Source organism: Benincasa hispida, chromosome 12, assembly GCF_009727055.1.
Source record: "Benincasa hispida cultivar B227 chromosome 12, ASM972705v1, whole genome shotgun sequence".
NCBI classification, from domain to species: Eukaryota; Viridiplantae; Streptophyta; class Magnoliopsida; order Cucurbitales; family Cucurbitaceae; genus Benincasa; species Benincasa hispida.
The window spans coordinates 2,741,992-2,764,073 of record NC_052360.1 but is presented as its reverse complement, the minus strand read 5'-3'; the positions used below and the strand labels follow the sequence as shown (position 1 = coordinate 2,764,073).

The 22,082-nt window shown below is 28.8% G+C and overlaps 1 protein-coding gene across 1 annotated transcript; it reads right to left on the bottom strand.

The window, feature by feature from the left end:
- Positions 1-15,198: 15,198 nt before the first annotated feature.
- LOC120092660 (probable lysophospholipase BODYGUARD 1) lies at positions 15,199-20,954 on the bottom strand. Its single transcript, XM_039050807.1, has 4 exons — positions 20,014-20,954; positions 18,852-19,180; positions 17,958-18,157; positions 15,199-15,874 (listed from the first exon to the last, which is right to left on the bottom strand). The coding sequence occupies exons 1-4, from the start codon at positions 20,567-20,569 to the stop codon at positions 15,550-15,552; spliced, it is 1,410 nt and encodes a 469-aa protein (XP_038906735.1). The 5' UTR covers positions 20,570-20,954; the 3' UTR covers positions 15,199-15,549.
- Positions 20,955-22,082: the final 1,128 nt, after the last annotated feature.

Here is a 22,082-nt window from a genome sequence, read left to right as displayed (position 1 = left end):
AAATATTTGTATAAGATTCAAATATTAAAGAGATGTATACATATAAATATGTGATAATTATATGTTGATTAATTCTACATTAAATATGATTTAATATAGTCGTTTAATTGATTAATTAATGGTTAATTAATTAATTTTTAAGAAGTATAGATTAATAAACATGTAATGTTTATTTATTAATTAATTAATTATATATTAAATTGGATTTAATATATATGGTTATTCAATTATTGGACTAATTAATTAAATAAAATTTATTTAATTAAATTAGAACTAAAGTAGGAATAGGAAAGACTAGGAGAAGGGGGTCACTCCTCCTTTCTATAAATAGGTCTTCATGACCCATGTTTGTGACACATTTGAATTGGGAACTATGAATCCTAGTTTCCTACTACTTCTCTCAAAATCTCTCTTCTTTTCTCTACAACTTTTTTTTCCTCTTCCAAGTCTTGGAGATCATACATCCAATTCTTTGGATCCTAGAGAATAACAAGGTTTCACTTCTGGTGGTGTCTCTTGATCATTGAAGAGATGTTCCGGAAAAGCTGCGGAGGAAATCGTGAAAAATTTAGGAATCTACAAAGGTAAGTTTTAGCTCTTCCCTCTTTTCTTCTCTTAAATGCATGCTAATCTTGATTGTTTATCCATTATGTTATTATTTTTATACCTATTTTGTATATATAAAATCGAAAACAAAATTACAAGGTGACCACATGCTTCCGCTTGGGATTCGATCCTTTCAATGGGTATCAAAGCCCAATTTGTGCAATTTTGATTTTCGGTTTTTTAGAAACAAAATTATAATAAAATTGTGGGTTGCGTTTAAAATATATGCATGAGATGTATGTGATTTTAATTGTGGTTTGCAGGTTGACTGTTTAGACTTTTAGCATTTAGATTTATAGTTTTAATTGATGAGATCAATGTAAAATCCAGTATTTATGGGTATTTTTTTTAACTATAAATCGAGTCTGTGAATATGTATCTTTCGTGGCAAAAGGTTGCTATGAAAAGAACCAAAGAAAACAAAGGCACAACAAGAAAAAGAAGGAGAGAAACAATGTAGTGCAATGCAGTTTTTCAAGGACAAAGTTGTCGATAACTAGAGTTCTAACTGTTGGATCGTGCAAAAATTTGGTCAATATGTTCAGGACACCTAAGGTCTCATTTTGAACGGTTGGATTGTTGTTTTGAGCTCTGATTTATCCACCCTCGTTGCTGAACAGAAGAAGTTTTTTTTTTTTTTGTCTTTTCCGTTTTCTTTTAGGAATTTCTAAAATCTACGGTTTTAGATTTTATTTGATTTTTTAGTAATGTCAATAGCGGTCAACTTTGCTATTTTGTTAATTTAATTATGCATTAGATGTACGATTTAAATTATTTTTGAATGGTACACAAAGTATGCTATTAGATTCAAAATCTCACCTTAAGATAAACATGTTCATGCATCATGTCAAAATGTAAGTGTTATATTTTTGGGATGCATGATTAAATTATTATGCTCATACGTCTTAGTATAAGTGTGATATTATTTTAGATATATGGTACATTAAGCATGTTCCTGCATCATACTAGGCTATATTTGTTATAATGTTTGATGACATGATAGATATTCATATTTAATAATTGTTAGATATAAGTATTATATTTTTCAATTAAAATAAATTTTTCATTGTGTATGACATTACTTAGATAAATATAAATGGTATTTTAATCAATGTCTTTGAATGCAATTATAGATTTTATATTTTATTATTTTATAATGGGTTATAGGTATAATGAAATTAGAATTAAAATCTAGAGTAAAGAGTTGCATGCAAACATAGGTCCAATTTAATTTTAAATGGTTTAAAATTAATTCACCTAGACTTATGTTAAACACATTTCTAATGAGATTCAAAATAGGTTAATCTTTTAATTTGTCTTAATAGGATTAAAATGAATTCCAATAAGAAATTAAATTTATAAAATAATTGCCCATAAGGGATCTTTGTCTAAGGAAAGTTTTGTCTAGGCTAAGGTATTTAAGCTAACAGAAATGGGACACCTCTACCTAGGAACCGACCTGGAAGGTGAATTAGGTAAATATTTTATAAGCATGCAATAAGTGATTAATTTCGTTAAAAGTTTGACAAATGAAATCACATACTATTGAAATATTCAATATAAGCATTATATTGAGCAAGTTAACAAAGACTTAGTTAAAATTAATTAGCCGGTTTGTACTAAGTTAATAAACACATTTTTGTAAAATACTCCATGGGAGTAAAAATATATATACGATATGTTAATTTTTTCCACTCATGTTCTCCCTAAAAGTTTACGCTGTGGGACTCATACTTGGCCTCAAAGTGCCTTGGGTGCATCCCCCTTCGGATAGTGTTTGCATGAGTCAATATCAAGGTGAATGGAGAGAGTGTTTGTAGTAAGCGGGAAAAGGATATGTGTCAACATGTCCTACAGTCTCCTTCCTTGGTTTGCATCATGAGACCTTCTTGCACGGCCTTGAGGCGTCTTGGGAGTGTCCCCCTTCAGATGATTTATGCATTAGGGTAATAGTAGGGGCAAACTTCAAAAATGGTTTCTAGATAGGATCGCTTTAGTTTTTGCCCCAATCGATTTTTCCCTTTGGTTGACTCATTGGGACGAAACTCTACGGTCTAAAATACAAGAAATTGTTAAGCAAGTTAATGATTTCTTGACCAAATCAATGGTGACTAATTGTTAAAGGAATAAAAGTTATTTTGATGTAATGATTAGTTAAGAAGTGTCTCAATTCAGAGAATGGGTAACTAACCATCCTTCGGTGGCTTTTTTCCTAAATAACTAAAGCATCATTACAAAATAGAATAATGTTGGGTTCATTATTAGTTTTTGCTAAACTTATTGGATTAAAATGAATTTTTGCATAAATGTCTAAAATAAGTAATTTTTTTTCTATCAGCAAAAATGACTAGCGCTTTAATAAACCTTCTCAATGTTGAAATATTGACTAAATTCAATTACAAAAATTGGAAAGAATCGAATAAAACTATGTGGTTAACGACTTAACTTCGTCTTGACTGAGGAATGTGCTCTAGTTCCAACCCTTGAGGCAACATGAAATGTTCGTGATGCATACAAAAGGTGGACGAAGTCCAATCTTGAGGCTCAAGTTCACATTTTAACGAGCATACTTGATGCCTTGGCCAAAAGATTTAAGAGCAGGGTCACTACACTTCAGATTGTGCAATCAATATAAGAGTTATTTGAGCTATTGGGGTTAATGTCCTAAATCTCATAGGGTCATGTAGTTTGTACCTGCATTGTACAAATATTTTATTTATTTAATAAAATATGAGAAGTTTTATTTGATATTTAGTTGCATTAAACCAACAAATCAATAAACTAACATCCAAGGTTATCATATATAGCTTAAACATGTATGTAGAGACATACAGGTGGTTCACGTTTAAGTGATAACATAAATAGTTTGTAGTAGATGGATAAGGTTGGATACCTTATCCTGGTGAGACTACAAATACGACCCACTTTGTAGATATTACAATTGTTGTAAAGTGCTACAAATGATCTGATCCTGATCATTCATATGGAGACATGTGAGCGGGGATATTCTATACAAAGGAGTTTGTATAAGACTAGACCATGAAATTACTAGTCTCATTATATAACACCGTTCATAATTGAAATTTACATTTCACCAGGATGACCATAGGTGACATGACCTGAATCGTGAGTGACTTGTGAACTCTTGCCTAAGAAGAAAGTCATTTGATTTGTATGGATGAGAATGGGCAGATCGTCAACTCAATAAGTCTACCATTTTGGGGATTCATCTGATTGAGGAGTCGGGAATACAGCTACACAAGACGGAATTCACTCCTCCCCCGAGGTCAGGGTAAGTAGATAATTTGCTCCCTTAAGGGTTGATTCTGGGGTTTGAACAATGTGATGTCACACCCTCTCCTGGCCCAAAATAGGTATAGTCATAGTTGGACTATGATTTATTGCTCATTAGAGGAATCAGTGGTACTTAAGGAGTTAGATGTAACTATAGAGGCAAAACAATAATTTTGGCTTAGTTGTACTTACGTGCAATTTGTGATGGGTCATCGCTCTGTTGACTAGTTATATCCGATGGAAACAGAAATATATCTGTAGTGTGAAGAGTGCAGCTATCATTCTTTAGTGAAATGCCCCACAGTTAATGGATGTTGAATAATTTAATTAATTAATTAATTATTCAAAAGAGTTTAATTAATTATTCAAGTACCATTGGAGCTTCAAGCTATAGGTTCATGAGGTCCCTTTTGTAAATCAACAGGGATTAAATGACAATCAATTTTGGATTAATTCGAATTATTCAAATTAATTGAAGGAATTAATTATATGTGACATAATTAATTTAATTTAATTATATGTGACATAATTAATTTAATTAAGTTATATATGATATAATTAATTTAATTTAATTATATATGATACATTATAATATAAAGTTTATTTCAAAGGGAATACATATTTGAATATGATTCAAATATTAATTATTTTAATTTGATTGATATAATTAAATTTAGTATAAATAAGATTTATATTAAATATCATGTATTAATGAGAGAATGAAAACTATAGGTTATATTGTATGTGATACAATATTAAACTATAAGTTATATGTTACATTTTATATAACATAAAGTTTAATATATATTATATGGTTTGCAGTTATCATATAAATATATATTAAGTGTTTTATTAAAATAAATTTTCTTTTAATTTATTTATATTTTGAAAAATATTTTTGGGAGGGAGTTGTAACTCCTTCCCCTTTTTCTCTCTATTACATGCATGTGTGGGTAAGTGTGTAGAGGGTTAGGTTTTCTCCTTCTTGCTCTTGAGATTTACAAAAGACAATACAGAAGTGTTTCTGAGAAAAGAGTTACTTGAATCTCACCCTCTCCTTCTCTCAATTCTCCTTTCAATTTTTCTCTCTCCCAAAATACCAAGAGCCCACACAACTCATTGGATTCTCATTTCAGAGAATACAGAAGGTTCTGGTTGATGGTGGCCAATTAGGGTTTCAAGTACATTGCAGCTCGTAACATTTTGGAGAAGAGAGATCACACGAAGAAGATTGGATCTTCAAAGGTTAGTGTAACATCCTAAAATTTTGTTCGTAATGTAATTTCAGTATTTTGTAATATTCGAGATCATTTTTTAATTTTAGAAATTTAATTGGATTACTGAGATTCAATTATTAAGAAAGGGATGTTTCAATTTAATTGTTTAATCAAAGGGAATTTGTAGGAATTGGACTTTATGTCACCCAAATTTAATTTCAAATTAATGTCAAGAATTAATTTCATTTTGGAAGGGGGTTATGTCACACAAATTAATTTTGAAATTAATGTCAAGAATTAATTTCATTGTGGAACGGGGTTAATTAAATTCTTTGTGAATTGAAAATTTGAAGGAAGAAATGGATTGAAAGTTAGAAGCAGGGTCTGATTGAAGGAAGATTTTGGAGATTGGAATCTTGAGGGTAGTTGTTGCTCAACCTTCGTTGGGAAATTGAATTCAAAGATTGATTATTGAAGACTGCCGCTTGGATCGATATCTGAATCTAGTATCAAGATAAGTAATCTTACTACTAGAACTGCCCACGTGCCAAGCAACATAGTTATGATTTACTGAAGATTGTTGATGATTTAATGTTCATGTATGCCTTTGCTAATATGAGGATTTAAAAGACTAAATGCGCATAGAGATATTTGAATGCTAGCATAATTTGAGTATATTATTATTCTATGAGATTCTATTTGATCTAAGGAAGATGAGATGTATGTTCATGTTATAGAACCAAGTCATGATGCCTATGATATTGCAATAGTAATAGCGTCCTCACTATTAGTTAGATACCCACTAGAGGTTGTGTTTCCTTTGAGATTCACTAGAGGTGGTGATTTCCTTCGGGGTCTACCAAAGGTTGTGTTTCCTTTGGGATTCACTAGAGGTGGTGCTTTCCTTCGGGATTCATCAAAGGTTGTGTTTCCTTTGAGATTCACTAAAGGTGGTGTCTCCTTTGGGGTTTACCAGAGGTTTTGGGTCCTACGAGACTTACTAGAGGTAGTGGGTATACTTAACTACAGTAAGATGAAATTCAGATATTCATGTATATATGTGTCCCATGGGGACTAGGGGCATGCTTATATCCCACCATAGATATCTAGAGGACATAAATGCCTAGCCTGACACGAATAGTGGGGTTACTTACTGAGTCTTTTATACTCACCTTTTCTCATGTTTATGTTTCAGGTAAGGGTAGGAACGTGCTAGCGAATGACAAAAGGAATCCATGAACGAGCCACTGGGGATCAATTTTAATTATTCCGCTCATGTTTTAAGAGTTCTTTTGTGTTTTTAACTTTTGGTCTTGACATTTGAAACTTATCGTTTGAGATTTATTTTTAGATTTATTTATTTCCATTTATGACTTATGGGTAACCTATCATTTGATTTTAATATTTGAATTTAATGAAGATCTTTTAAGTTACCTTATTTATTTAGCATTTATTTCGCTATAAAAAGGATATCGTTTTAACTTCCATGCATGCGTTTAGTAATGGCTTAGCTTGAGTCCTAGGAAGTCGGGTCATTATAGTTAATCTTTCCATCTTCTTTTTCTCAATTATAATTGCATGCTATAAATTTTAAATTGTTGATTAATGAATAATTTTTCCTGTATGTTTCTATAAAAAATTGGGATTTTAGGACCGATCCCCAGTTTCACAAAGGACCTTCACCGGTTCCTTTATGAGCGAGTGTCCTCACAATTCAAGTAGCATTGGGTTGATATAGACGAAACTAATAATGTCAGCTCCATATTTGAACTCTGGTCCGTATTGAATGTTAAGAGACAAATAGAGGAGACAAAAGTTGTTAACTCTAACGAAGTTTATCAAAGAGGTTTGACCTGGGAGGAAAAACTTGGAGTTCATAATAAGGATGTTCAAGTTGATCCCACTGCTCTTCAGAATAGGAAGAAATCTAATGACAGTAAATTTGATTTACTTGTCCTCGAGTTGTTCTTAGTAAAGAATAATGATACTGACTAGATAGTTGATTCAGGGACTACTAATCACGTATGTTCTTTCTATTAGAGATTTAATTCTTGGAGAGAATTGGAAATTGGGGAGATGACTTTAAGAGTTGGCACTGGTGAGACTGTTTCAGTTGTTGCCGCAGGCAGGCTTAAGTTACTTTTGGACAAGAAACGATATATGTTATTAGATGACGTACATGTAGTTCCTAATATGAAAAGGAATTTAATCTCTGTTTCTTGTTTAATTGAGCAAAATTATTCTCTCTCCTTCTCTAGAAGTAAAGTGTTTATTTTAAAAAACAGAATGGAGATAGGATTTGCTTCAAAAGAAAGTAACTTATATGTACTACGGTCGTTAGTTACAAAGGCTATCTTAAATACTAAAATGTTCATAACAGCAACAATTGCTAAGAGACCAAGGATTTCCCCTAAAGAAAATTTCACTTTTGGCATCTAAGATTAAGTCACATTAATCTCAATAGAATGGAGACATTGGTGAAAATGGACTTTTAAATAGTTTAGAAGAAATTTTTTTTTACTTGTATGTGAGTCATGCCTTGAAGACAAGATGACAAAACAACCTTTTACTGGAAAATGTTATAGAGCCAAAGAAACCTTGGAACTTATACATTCAGATCTATGGTCCGATGAATGTAAAAGCAAGAGAAGGGTATGAATATTTCATCTCTTTTATAGATGATTATTCAAGATACGGGTATCTATACCTAATGCAACACAAGTCTGAAGCACTTGAAAAATTCAAAGAATATAAGATTGAGGTTGAAAACATGTTAAGTAAAAAGATAAAAACATTACAATCTGATCGTGGTGGAGAGTATAGGAACTTAAGATTCCAGAATTATATGATAGAACATGGAATAATATCCAAACTCTCAGCCCTTGGTACACCTCAACAGAATGGTGTATTAGAAAGGAGAAATAGAACCTTGTTGAACATGGTCAGGTCTATGATAAGTTATGCTCAACTTCCTAACTCGTTCTGGGGATTTGTAGTGGAGACTGTTTATATTTTGAACAACGTTCCATCAAAGATCGTTTTTGAAACACATTTAGAGTTATCAACAAATGCTAAATTCATAGAGGAAGAACACATGAGGAATCAAAAACCACTAAACAAAATAATTTAAAGAAAAATTTCTGATAATACTACTGAAACTTCAACAAGAGTTGTTGAAGAGGCTAGTACATCAACAAGAGTTTTTTTATTTTGGTTCATCTAGTCAAACTAATTCATCTCAAGAGTTGAGATTACCTCAATGTATTGGGAGGGTTGTGAATCCACCTGTTTGCTACGTGGGTTTAGCAAAAGCCCAAAATATCATTAATGATGATGATGAGGATTTGTTGTCTTACAAAAAGACAATGGAAGATGTTGACAAAGATGAATGGATTAAGACCATGAATCTAAAAATGGAGTCTATGTACTCCAGTTCTGTCTGGGAACTTGTAGACCAACCTGATAGGGTAAAATCTATAGGATGTAAGTGGATCTACAAGAAGAAAAGAGGTGTAGATGGAAAGGTGCAAACCTTTAAGGCTAAATTAGTAGCAAAGAGTTATACCCAAGTTGAGAAGGTGGACTATGAAGAAACCTTCTCTCTTGTTGCTATGATAAAATTTATTCGGATTCTCTTGTCTATTGCCATATATTATGACTATGAGATATGGAAAATAGATGTCAAAACTACCATTTTGAATGGTAATATTGAAAAGATAATCTACATGACTCAACTAGAAGGATTCATAGTACAGGGTTAAGAGCAAAAAGTTTGTGAGCTCAATCAGTCCATTTATGGATTGGAACAGGCATCTAAATCTTGGAATATGAGGTTTGACATTGCAATCAAAATATATGGCTTTAATCAAAATGTTGATGAACCTTGTATTTACAAGAAGATCATTAACGGTTTAGTAGCTTTCTTGGTGTTGTATGTGGATGATATCCTACTCATTGGAAATGATGTAGGTTTTCTGACCAAAATTAATGAATGGTTAGTTGTTCAGTTCCAAATAAAAGATTTGGGTGAAACTCAGTATGTTCTAGGGATTCCAAATTATAAGGGACCGTAAGAATAAAATGCTAACCTTGTCTCAGGCATCGTATATTAACAAAATTCTTATCAAGTATTCGATGTAGAATTCTAAGAAAGATTTACTACCTTTTTAGGCATGGAATTGTTCTTTCACAAGAACAATGTCCTAAAACACATCAAGAGGTTGAGAAGATGAGACAGATTTCTTATGCATCTGCGGTAGGTAGCCTTATGTATGTCATGTTGTGTACTAAGCCTGATATCTACCATGCAGTGGAAGTGGTCAGTAGATATCAGTCCAATCCAGAATTTGATCACTAGACAACGGTCAAAACCATTCTCAAATATCTTAGGAGAACGAGAAACTATATGTTTGTATATGGTGCTAAGGATTTGATCATTACAAGATACACTTATTCTGATTTTTAGACTGATAAGGATTCTAGGAAATCCACATAAGGATCAGTATTCACTCTGAATAGAGGAGTTATACTATGATGGAACATCAAGCAAGGATATTGCAAATTCCACAATGGAGGCAGAATATGTAGCTATTTGTGAGGCTGCTAAGAAAGCTGTGTAGCTCAGAAATTTTCTGGCAGATTTGAAAGTTTTTCCGAACATGATTTTGTCCATCACCTTTTATTGTGATAACAGTAGTGCAGTGGCAAACTCTAAGGAGCCCGTAATTACAAATGTAGAAAACATATAGAGCATAAGTATCATCTCATTAGGGAGATTGTTCAACGAGGAAATGTGATTATCACATAGATTGCCTCGGAGTGTAACATTGCTGATCCATTTACAAAAGTTCTCATGGCTAAAGTTTTTTAGGGTCACTTGGAAAGCATGAGTCTACAAGATACGAGATTTAAGTATGTACAATGATCTTGAGGTCAGAAGTTCAATCTCTCACCCTATATATTGTTAAAGAAAAAGGGTATTGAACCTTCTTTATGTGTAATAGGTCATTGACCTATTAAAAAAATTATAAATTGCACAAATCTATTGCAATACATAAAATAAAATTTTATGGCCACCATAATTAGACAAAAGAAATTATATTTAATAGATCCACTAATTTTTAAAATTATTCAATGCGTAAACGATTTATTAGACACAAAATTGTATGCTAATAGACCTATTTCTAACAAAAAAAAAATTAGAAACCTACTACACAATTTTAGATACAAGACAAAAAGTTGGGGATTGAAGTTGTAATTTAACTAGTATTTTAAAATAAAAAAAAAAAATCTATATCGCATGGTAAACAATCAAAACTAGATTAAACTATAAATTAATCCTTGAACTTTAAAATTTATGTTTATTTGACTCTAATCTTTTAAATTTACAAATTTAATCTCTGAACTTCTGAATTTTCTACGTTCATAGAGTTACTAGATATAGTTAGTAAATTTCGACAATCAATTAAGTTTGTAGAAATTGGAAATTGAAAACAATGGTATTTTCAAATAAAGGAAAATGAATCAACTTAACGAAAAATATAGCAAAATATCATCAGGGTAGATACCTGTCGTGGTCTATTGACATCTATCAGTGCTAGTGATAGATATCTATCGCCGTCTACCACGGATAGACAATGACATTTTGTTATACTTGAAAATATTTTTAGCAATTTTACAATTTAAAACAATTATAAAAAAAATCTTCTAAATTAGTAAATTAAAAAGATATTGATAGTCAAAATTCCATTAACATCAAATTAAGTTTGATATCTTATATGTAAATTAGTTTTAATTCATTTCAAAATTTAAACTATAATAAAAAACTAAAAAATATAGAAATTTATTAAACAATTTTTTATGAACCAAATTTACAAAGATTGAAAATATAATTTTAACGTAAAAGATTGTAACAATAGATTGAATCCAGCTGCCAGTTCGTCCAATTGAAAGATTTTACTTCGTCTGTTTGAAACTTTGCACGTCAAGAATGAAGATATTCGACATAGTGGCTCCCATATTGATTTTATTTATTTATTTATTTATTGGGATAATTAAGGGTATAGATGACTTGAAAAATTGATCCAATTCAATTTGTACGGTTTGAATTGAGTTATTAACTCTTTGGGGTTAGATTGAGTTCAAATAAATAAAAATTTTATAGATTTGGTTGGTTCATGAGTTCACCTATAATAATTCAAACTAATCGGACCAATTCAAACTTATTATTAACTTTAAAATATATATTTTTTTAAAAAAAATTATGATACATTTAAATATACATATATTTTATTTTAGTTTTATTTAATTTCATTAGTTTTTTTTTATCATTTATTCTCCAATAACTTCTAAAAACAATTTCTTTTAGCATTTTGAAAAAATATTTTGCATTATATAAATTGAAATTAAGTTGTTAATATTAATTCAATATATGAAAATACTTAAATCAAATTTTTACGTATTAATAATTTTGCTTCTTTTTAAAACAAAAATTTAAATAAATAACCCGAGTAACTCAAACCGATCCAACCCAAATGTTTCATGGCTGGATTGGGTTGTGTTCATTTTTTAAGAGGATTACTTAGAACAATTAGGTCAGGTCTAAAAAGTCCTTCAACCCAATCCAACCCACGAACATCAGAGAGATAATTACATTTCATCTCCGTAAATTTTGAGTTTAATTTTTAATTGAGTCCTTAAGTTCTAAAATGTTACAATTTTACTATTTAGATTTGAGTTATTTCTATTTGGTCTCTAGTTTTCGAGATTTATACTTATAACCTCGATTTTTTTTTTAACTAAATAGTCACTTTTAATATTTGACATTAATGTCTATTTTTAATTAAAAATAATTATTGAGTGAAAATTTTAAATTAAATTTTAGTAATAATAAAAAATTAGTGAAATTTTAATTAATTATAATTTTTTAAATTAATTAATTAATTCTCTTATTACAAAAACTACAAAGATGAGAGATCAAACCTTCGACCTCTAAATACGTAGGTCATATTAATTTATGAGCTAAACTCACCTTCATGAGGATACATGTTTGAGTTGACATTAAAATTGTAAATAAGAAAATACCTAAAGGATTAATAATAAAAGATAAAAGACGTTTAACTTGACCCTCAATTTCATTTAAATCCTTCTTAAGTTGAGTACCATTTTTTTAGAAAATTTTCGTTGAATAAGTTTCTCAATAAATATTATAACATTACGCAATAACTATTGAATCCTATTCCGTAAATTATAATGAGTGCTACATAAGTTACGCAAGATCAACTTATTGCTATATTATTAAATTATAGCATCGTTTCTTTTATAATAATGTTTGTATTTAATGCTGCCTTTAGAATTAATTTACATGTTTTGGAAATTCGAATCACCGGTGTTGATTTTAGAAAGGACTTTCAATTTAATTCATAATTTAAGTTGTGAAAATTCACAAATAATTGGTTCAAAAAATCCAAACTTCACTAAACATATTAGATTATGGATGTGTTTGGAACATGTTCAAATATTTAATTTAAAAAATAAGTGCTTTTGAAAAAAATTGAAATGTTTACCAACCACTCAAAATAATTTTTGAAATGTATTTTTAACCATTTTTGTCAAAGAAATTTAAATAAAAATGAGTTTTTTTAAATGCACTTTTTCTTGAATAAGTTCAAACGGGTCCTATATCTATTTAGAACTCATACTTTAAAATGTCAATTTCATCAGCAAAGAACTATATGAAAGAGTAAAAAGAAATTTAACTTCGTTAATAGTTAAAATGAGCTTAACTCAATGGTAATTGATATAACTTTCTTCTTTAGGGGTGGAAGGTTCGATCTTTTCTTCTTACCGTTGTTATACTAAAAAAAACACCAAAAATAAAAAAATAAAAAATAACCTTCTTCTAAAAAGGGGGGAAAAAACCCAAAAAGAAAATTTAACCTACTTAATGTTTAATTATTTAAAAAATATTCATATTCTCTTAAAAAATTTAATATCATCAATGAAATTTCATAAGTGTTTCAAAACTATTTTCAAAATAAAAAATTGTTTAAATGTTTGACCAAAGTTAAGACCTTATAATTGATGTGACAGTCACCTAAGACAAAAAGTGGGACTCGAGCAGCCCCACATCATTCCAGATCACTATGCCACATATGTTATAGATCTCAATTTTTATCCAAAATTCTAATAGATTTGTACTCTAAAAATAGTTTTGAAATATCTATGATATTACAAAAAATAGATACTTTTTTTAACAAATGACAAGATTCAAGGTTAAAAAATTAGCCTAGCAATAGAATCTAACAAGCATTTCACTTAAGAACAAAAATAGGATATAGCACTTTATGTTTTCAACCAAAATAATACCTCAACACTTCATCTAAATTCATGAGATACAATATTAAGATTTGTTTGGTTCAAGGGAATTCAGAATATGGCTTAAGGGAATTCAAGATGAATAGTGAGTATTCCATGATGATTTTTTTTCTTTTCTCCTTATTCATTTAATTTTTATTTTGAATATAATTATTTAACTATAATTAATTGATATTAATTTACCAAAATCAATGCAATTAATTAATTTTATAAATAAAAACTCATTAAATGAATGTGATTACCTATTGCGTTTATTGATTAATTAGTGACCAGTATCTTAAATATGTGTAATTAGGTAATTAAGATTAGTTAAATAAAACTAATACAACAATCTTCATTTTTAAATTATTATAATTAATTAGTTATTGAATATTTATAAACAATTAACTATTTATTGTGGTTAATTTATGTTATTTCACTCATTATAATATATCAAAATTATATNACTATTAACCTACCATATTTTCCTCTACTTTTTCACTTTCAATATATTTTAAAATATGTTTTATTTTATTGATTAATTAAACTTAAATTAAATTTCTAATTACCAACACTAAATTAACTAAAAATAATTAAGTATTAAATTATAACTAATATGAAAATTATTATTATACATTTTTCAAATATTTATAATCAAAATGATTATTTTATTCTTAATTAATTAATTTTTATCAATATATTGAATGATATGTTTGATTGATTAATCTACTAAATTTGTGTAAGATTATCATGCTAATTCTATAAATTAAATACACAAACATAGTTTTTTTCATATAAAATTCTAATATAGCATTTCACATACACAACTAAACACAATCTTCTTTGATTATCCAACATCTCACATACAAATATTCTCAAGATCAACGGCAGACTCAGAACTTCAATTCAGTGGAAACACAAATGTATATAAGATTAGAAGTTTAGCCGATGAACTTTTAGATTTGTGTTAATATATAGTTTCTAAACTTTAAAAAAAATATTTAAAGGGTGAATGATTTCTTGATTTTTGTGTTTAACATATTCCTAACATATCAACTATGCATATAATAGGTCTCTTGCATATTCAAAAATATTAAAAATTAAATATTATACTTGACACTAATTTAACTTTGTACTTAATAGGCATGGTTAGATATTTAAAATAATAATAATAATAATGCATCTTTTCACTTCAAAATATAAAATTTAAGATTTAATTAGACACCATCTTTTTTTTCTTTTTGTTCTAAAACCATTAATCTTTAAAATATTTTTAATATTTTAAAGATTTATTAGATATAAGGTTAAAATTTATAGATCTATTAGACATTTTTAGGAACTAAAAGGTTACAAATTTATTAAGAACAACTTTTCAAAACTTAGCAACTAAAACTTATGATTCAATCTTCATATAAATGTAATTTCAAATGCATATCTAGATTAAGTAATAATAATTACAAAATTATTATAAATCCTTATAAATTTGTTCACCTAAATATATTAGCAAAAATCATTCAATCAATTTGCATAAAGATAAAAAAACTATTCATATCTTTCTATATGTATATGTGATAAAGGAAAAAAAATAATATAAAATTAAAATACAAGTACAAATTTTGTATATGAAATGAAAATTAATATACATGTTTGTCAAACATGAACATCTTTTTTAGAAAAAAAAAATATAAAACATTACCATTTGAAGAAGGTACGTACTCTTGGCCCGTTAATAAATCCCCTAATATTTTATAAATTACTAAATATTTATATATGATTGACATTTTTTTTATTGCTAAACATCAATTTCGAAGTACACCCAATATTATGGGGTATTTCAAATACTTTCACACGGCTTTGGCCTCACAAAATACAAACTTTTTACACATTACTAAAGAAAAAGAATTACATAACTCTCTTAAAACCTTCTTTTGAGGTTATTTAAATTTTTAATATCGTCCATTTCTCTTCTTCTTCTTCTTTTTTTTTTTTTTAAAAAAAAAACTTTTAATTTACGATTAAGATATATTAATAATAACAGTAATAATAATATTTGCTTCATTACTATTATTTTTTTTATTTAAGCGTTTGAATTGCTCCAAATTTCCTCAAGCTCTCTAGCAAAGGCTTTTTGTCTTCCAATTACGATTGTAATGTGGTCTTTGTTTTGCACAACATTCACACGCGCCTTTGGTACACGCGCCTTCACGTTGTAGCTGCAGTCTACCGGAACTACGTCGTCGTCGCTGCCGTGGAATATGTTGATGTGGCAGTTCACGCGCTCTCGGACGGCGTCCAAATATCTCTCTATCTTTCCACCGGTTCCACATATGACGTTGTGGAGTGTGTGCCACGCGGCGTTGTGCGTGTGGGCGAAGAAACCCTCCACTAAAAATGATTCTATTCTGAAAAATATAAATATCCACTTGTTAATATGACAGGCTGTGATGAGGAGGAAAAAAAACAAAAAAAAAAATCTATTGGATTAAAATACTAATTTTTTAAACATGATTTCTTCCATTTTGATATTTATACTCTCAATAAAACAAAATTGATTTTTTTAGGTTAAATTGTAAATTAGGTTCTATGTTTTTCTAAAAAAAAATTTAAACTTTTTTGGGAAAAAAAATTTATAACAATCTTTATAATCTGATGAAACCTAATAAATAGTTGGTTGAGCAAAAATTACAAAATTATTTATGCAAGTTTTATCAAACTATAAGGACCAAATTTACAATTTAACATTTTGTTAATCACAATCCGTTAAAATAATAAATAATAATTTCACATAAGAAAAATATAATATGTGATTATATTTTCTAAATTTATAACAAAAATACTAATAAATAATTTTTTTTTTGGAAAAACCAATAATAAACTAGACTAAACTTAAAATTTTTTGAAAATACAGGGATAAATATTAGAACTTTGAAGTTAAACAAGCCTAAAGTACAAACAACAAAATGTTACTTTAACATTTTTTTTTAAAATTTAAATTCAATCATCGTAAGAATTGGGATTTAACCATGGATCTTGTAATTTGTGTGTATTATTTATAGAATTATATTGGGATTTACAATTAAAACACTCTAAAAAGGTACTATCCTGTAAAGAGTTACAGTAGCTAGCATTAAATTACAAGAAGCAAAAATCACAAAATATCATTTACTAGCTTATTTTGTGTCAGTTTTGTGGTGTTTTATTTTTCCTGCATGCCTGTAACGTACATCAGAATATATATAATACATAACTGCATTAAATTTTACTTTTACTTTTATTTCTATAAATTTTTTCTAGTAAAATTGGAAATAAAAGGATCCAAACCCACCCATATGTTAACTAAACGAATGCTACAACTTGGACCCAAGTTCCTGACAAATTAAAACTTTTGGACATTGAGTTCAAATAATTGAAAAGGATCAGATACTACATCAAGTTGTGTTAAAGGACCAGGGTTGTATATTACTTGACTCGGACCCGGCTAGAATCATAAACTTGGTTGACCTAGACCAGATTGGATGAGAAATATTGTAGGATGGTCTATCTCATCAATGAACTTACAATTTTGTTTTTCTATAGAAATATCAAAATTTTTTTGGATAATTTGTAGGTAGGAAAATCGAATCTCTATTGTTTTTTTTTTTATATATATATATATTTGCAATATTATGATGGAAAGTGAAGGAAGTGAACATTAAATCAACGAATTTATATCAATTGAGCCACATGCACCCTATATCTTAAAATGGTTGACTATTATATTTGAGTTATGTAGTTGAGAAGGATTTTAAAGGAAAATAAAAATGATGATTTTTCACTAACAATTTTCTTTGTGGGTATTAATTACTTAAAAAATGTAATCTAGTACAGTAGCTTAATTTAATTATAAAAAAAATAAGTTTTTAAAAACTTTTTTTAAAATTTAATTTAAAAATTTGAAAAATCTTTCAAAATGTATGTTGGACCGCTAGAAAACTATTGAAAGTAGTATTTATAGACTTAATTCATTGTTAAAAAAGGAACACTAAAAAATAAAAGGTTACTAAGAAAGGCTTAAATTTTGAGTTTTTTACTTAATTAGGTTTCTAATTCATTATATGATTTTTGAAAGCTCGTGAATAAATTAGATAGTTAAATGTTTTATTAGTCACAAAATTAAATTCTATATTTAATAAGTCTATGAAATCTATTTAGGGACTACACTTGTTAGACTCAAAAACAAATGGAATGTTTTAGAGATATATCTGACTCAAAAACCTAAAAGTCGAAACCAATGTTGTTATTGAACAAATTAAAAAGTTAGAAATAGAAGTATTCGTAAATTCGAACCTAACAAAACGGTTACACCAAAAATCAAATCAAAACAATTGTCAAAGGGTGTTCAACATTTTTTTTCTCCTTTTGGTGAAAGATTCGTAATTATGGTTAAACAAAGAAAAACAACTCAAGGAACTGAAGTTTGGTGAGAAAAAAATGAGAGGAAAATACCTATTTCTGGTGACAAGTTTGGTTAGAAACTCCCAAAAGCGATGGTTCTTGCATATGAGTAGGCACACCGTCCTTGAGATGTGCTCATACCAGCAAGCTATCGACGCCCCTAGGGCTATCGGCGGCCACACCCGCCGCGGCGCAACCTTCCTCATCACGTATTGGCTCGGTTCTACACCCTTTGGTGCCGGATAATATGGCTGCAAAAAAAAAGTTTAATATGACTATTATCGTGTATTTAATCATTTATTAATGTTTTTAATAATTTTTTAAAGTTGGGTTAGTATAATTTGTACAAAATTCAATAAATATCATTATCAATTATAGGAGTAAATAACATGTGTTGTTTTAAGAGTTGAAAAATAAGATGATGGTGGAAAAAATTCTAGTACAATAAAAATATGATCATACTTCCTTTGTTCACACTAGAAATTTGTTTTTATAAGTAATTTTTTAATTTTAGAGGATCCCTCATTATTTTCAAAAGCATACTATCGTGGCAAATAATAAATGGAAGAATTTTCTATATGACCAAATGAGTGATTTTTAGTATAAATTTGGGAGGAAACAACAACCCAACACCTAACAAGTTACTATCAAGATTCATTGAGAAGGAAATGAAATTATTAGAGTTCATACACAACAAATGATTATTAATATTAAATCAAGACAAAAAAAATGACATTTTAGAAGTTTGAACACAAGATACTCAATAAATACCTTAATAATTAGATAGGAAAGAAAACGATATGAACAAGAGGAGTTCAACAAGTGATATTAAATATCAATTGTAAAGGAAGGAAAACGATATGACATGAGTTTGGATACTAAAATTGAGTGAACAAAGGACCACAAATATTAACAAATATGACATTAGAGGAGTTTGAAGCGTACCGGTGCAAGCAGTGTTAATGACTTGATAGAGCTGGGATGCTTGACGGCTAAAGCGAGGGCCAAAATGCAGCCGAGGGAATGAGCAACGATGTGGAAGGACTTGACTTTGTACGCTTCGAGAACCGAGGTTTCGATCATGTCGACGTGCTCTTTCAATGTGTAGAGTGAATCAGCCGGTTTCGGACTTTGACCAAAGCCGAGAAGATCAACGGCGAGGAACCGATATGACGATTTAGCCGACTCCGAGAAGTTTGGGAAAAGGGTTTCCGTCCAGAAAGCCGATGAAGAAATGAAGCCATGAATGAACAGTACGTCTTCACGTGGGTGATCTGAAAACCACCCATTCTTGAGTTATGTTTCAATAGTTGTATGTGCATTCAATGATAATTAAGCTTAAATGCTCCATTTTCATTTTTTTTTCCTTTTTTTTAATAGTCACTAGATTAATTTGAACTTTCAACTTCAAGAAAAACAATACATATAAATTTTGATTAAACTATGCTTCGGCTTTAATGATTCTTGTTTGGTAGTGCAATTTGAATATTTTAAAAAAATTGATCTCTAATTTTCAAACCGTACATTTTTTTTTTCCTTTTCAGATTAATTTTCAAAATATGATATTTGAACATTCTTTTTTAAATTATCCATTGTCATTATGGTTATATTGCATTTTAATATAAATATAGGACCTAAGTTATAGGTTTATAACAAAAATCAGATTGGTAGAAACATCTTTTTGACTATCATTAATGTTTTCGAAACCTAGCTAAGAGAGAGAATTGCAAAAAGGAAGAAAGATTAGGCCTTTTTCCCCCTCTTATTATTTCCTTAAAAAAGTAAACAATTATCACAATTTTAATGGTAATATGTAGGTAAGAACATTAGCTAAAATTAGGTGATCAAAATAACGAAAATAATTATTTCTCGAAAGTTTAGGTTTAGAAACTACAATATATTTTCCCCCAAAAAATTTAAAGAAAAAAAAAGAAAATTGACATTTCAAAACTCTAAAAGATTAAAAAAAAAGAAAAAGAAAAGAAAAGAAAAGAAAAGAAAAGAAAGAAAGACCTCTTGAGAAGAATTCAAAGGTCAAAATGAATCATTTAAAAGTAAAATCGAAGTTCAAAAACTAAAATTCAAACACGAGCGCAATTAAAATTACCTTTCAGTCCATGCGAACGAACAAAGAGCGATTGTTTAGGGGAAGAAGACCAACGAGTACAAGGTTTACAATCACAGTCCGACCATCTAGGATTTTGGCCACCATTGATCTTGTCTTGAAGCATTTCAACAATGGTGGAATTAACAGTAAACGTCGACCCAACCGCGGTGGTCGTCGTGGAACCAACAAGAAAAGGCATAACCTTAGATATCTCAGAGAGATAAGAAGGACGAGTATAAAGAGTATCAGAAACTTCTTCAAGCTGAAGTTTAGTGGACAAAGACAAGACATTTTTTTGAGAGACCAAAACCTTATTCCCATCACTACTTGTAATAGCTTCTTTATGGGAAGAACAATAACAAGGTTTCCATTGGGATTCAAAGAAGAAATCAGCCATTTTGTAAACAAAACATAACACAATGTCGAAGATGTCAAGAAGAGAGAAGAGAAAAATGCTTACGACTTCATTTGTGAAATGGCCAATTGATTTGAAAACCCATTTGGCTGATTTGGCCATTGAAGAAGAAGAAGAAGAAGAAGAAGATATTGATAACATTTTGATAGAAAGAGACTAATGATTTTGGAGATATAAAAAAGAGTTTAACTTTCTCTCTACCTGTTTTGTAATTTCTTCATTGATAATTTTTAAAAAAAAAAAAAAAAAAATTGACTTTTTTTTTTGGAGAGAGAGAGATAAATAGTCAGGGAGTAGCAGATAGCAGATGAAATAATAATGAATTCATTGTTTTATTTAAAGCCATCTGTTGAGGAGAAAGGAAAAAGAAGGTGGGTGGTGGTTGAACTTCCCTTTGGGGAGAGAAGGAGGGCAAACAATCTCTGCTTGGCAAATGGGATTTTGTAGACTTGGATACAAGTTTTTTTTTTTTTTTTTTTTTTTTTTTTTTTTTTTTTTTTTTTTTTTTTTTTTTTTTTTTTCTTTTCCTTTTCTTTTCACCACAAAAACAAAATACAAATCCCTTCCCTTTATATAAGGATAATTTGTGAAGTGCTTTCCATTTTTTTTTTAATATCTTTTTTTAAAATTTTAAATGATTTTGTTGTGTTATATGTGCACATCGAAATTCGATGGTGTGTTTTGGGATAACGACTATCTTAATACTATAATAATCATCTCTTGTTATAATAAATACTATTTTGTATTCCCCAATTGGCTACCGTTAATATTATTTCAAAACTCTCATTTATTACAGTATTTACTATTTGCTATAATTTTTACTATTTTACATTCATCATTTTTTTTATTCTTTGCTCTAGTTCGTTCTCAAACTAAAATAGTTTACACCTCAAACACATACTATTATAACCTAAACTAAAATAATTTACATCTCAAATACAAGTTATTATAACTCAACTATAATAACTTAGAACTATAATGACCAACTCCTTGCCAAGGCTTTGCTTGGTAACCATTTTTTTTTTGTTTTGTTTTAAATGAAGCATATTTCTTCCCAATTTTTTAAATGGTTTGCATCTTTATTCCGTATAAAAGTGGAATGTTTAGCCAAATTCTAAAGAAAAACAAGTTTTTTCAAAACTATTTTTTTAGTTTTCAAAATTTGGCTTAGTTTCTCAAAATATTAGTAAAAAAATAGATAACAAAATAAGAAATTTAAAGATGAAAGAAATATTCATAGGCTTAATTTTCAAAAATTAAAAACTAAAAACTAAATCGTCATCAAATTATCAAAAGGGCCTAAACTTTTAAGAAAATTCAACTATGTATTAAATTTCTAAAAGTAACATGTGCAATTAATTTGATTATTAACTATTTAGTTTTTGGTATTTGACATTTGAAAATCAAGCTTATAAAGTTTATTTTTTAATTATTAATTTTTTTTATACTTTCTATCGATGTTTCCATTGATTTTTTTTTTCTACTTTCTATCGATCTTTCTATTAATATTCTTGTTTTTTGTTTTTAGATTTTACCTAATAAATCAATTTCTTTTAAAGAAAAGTGAAAATCATGATAATAGAATTATAAAGAAATTAACAAAAGCATAAATTTTAAAATCAAAATCTACCCACGAAATAATTATCATATGAAA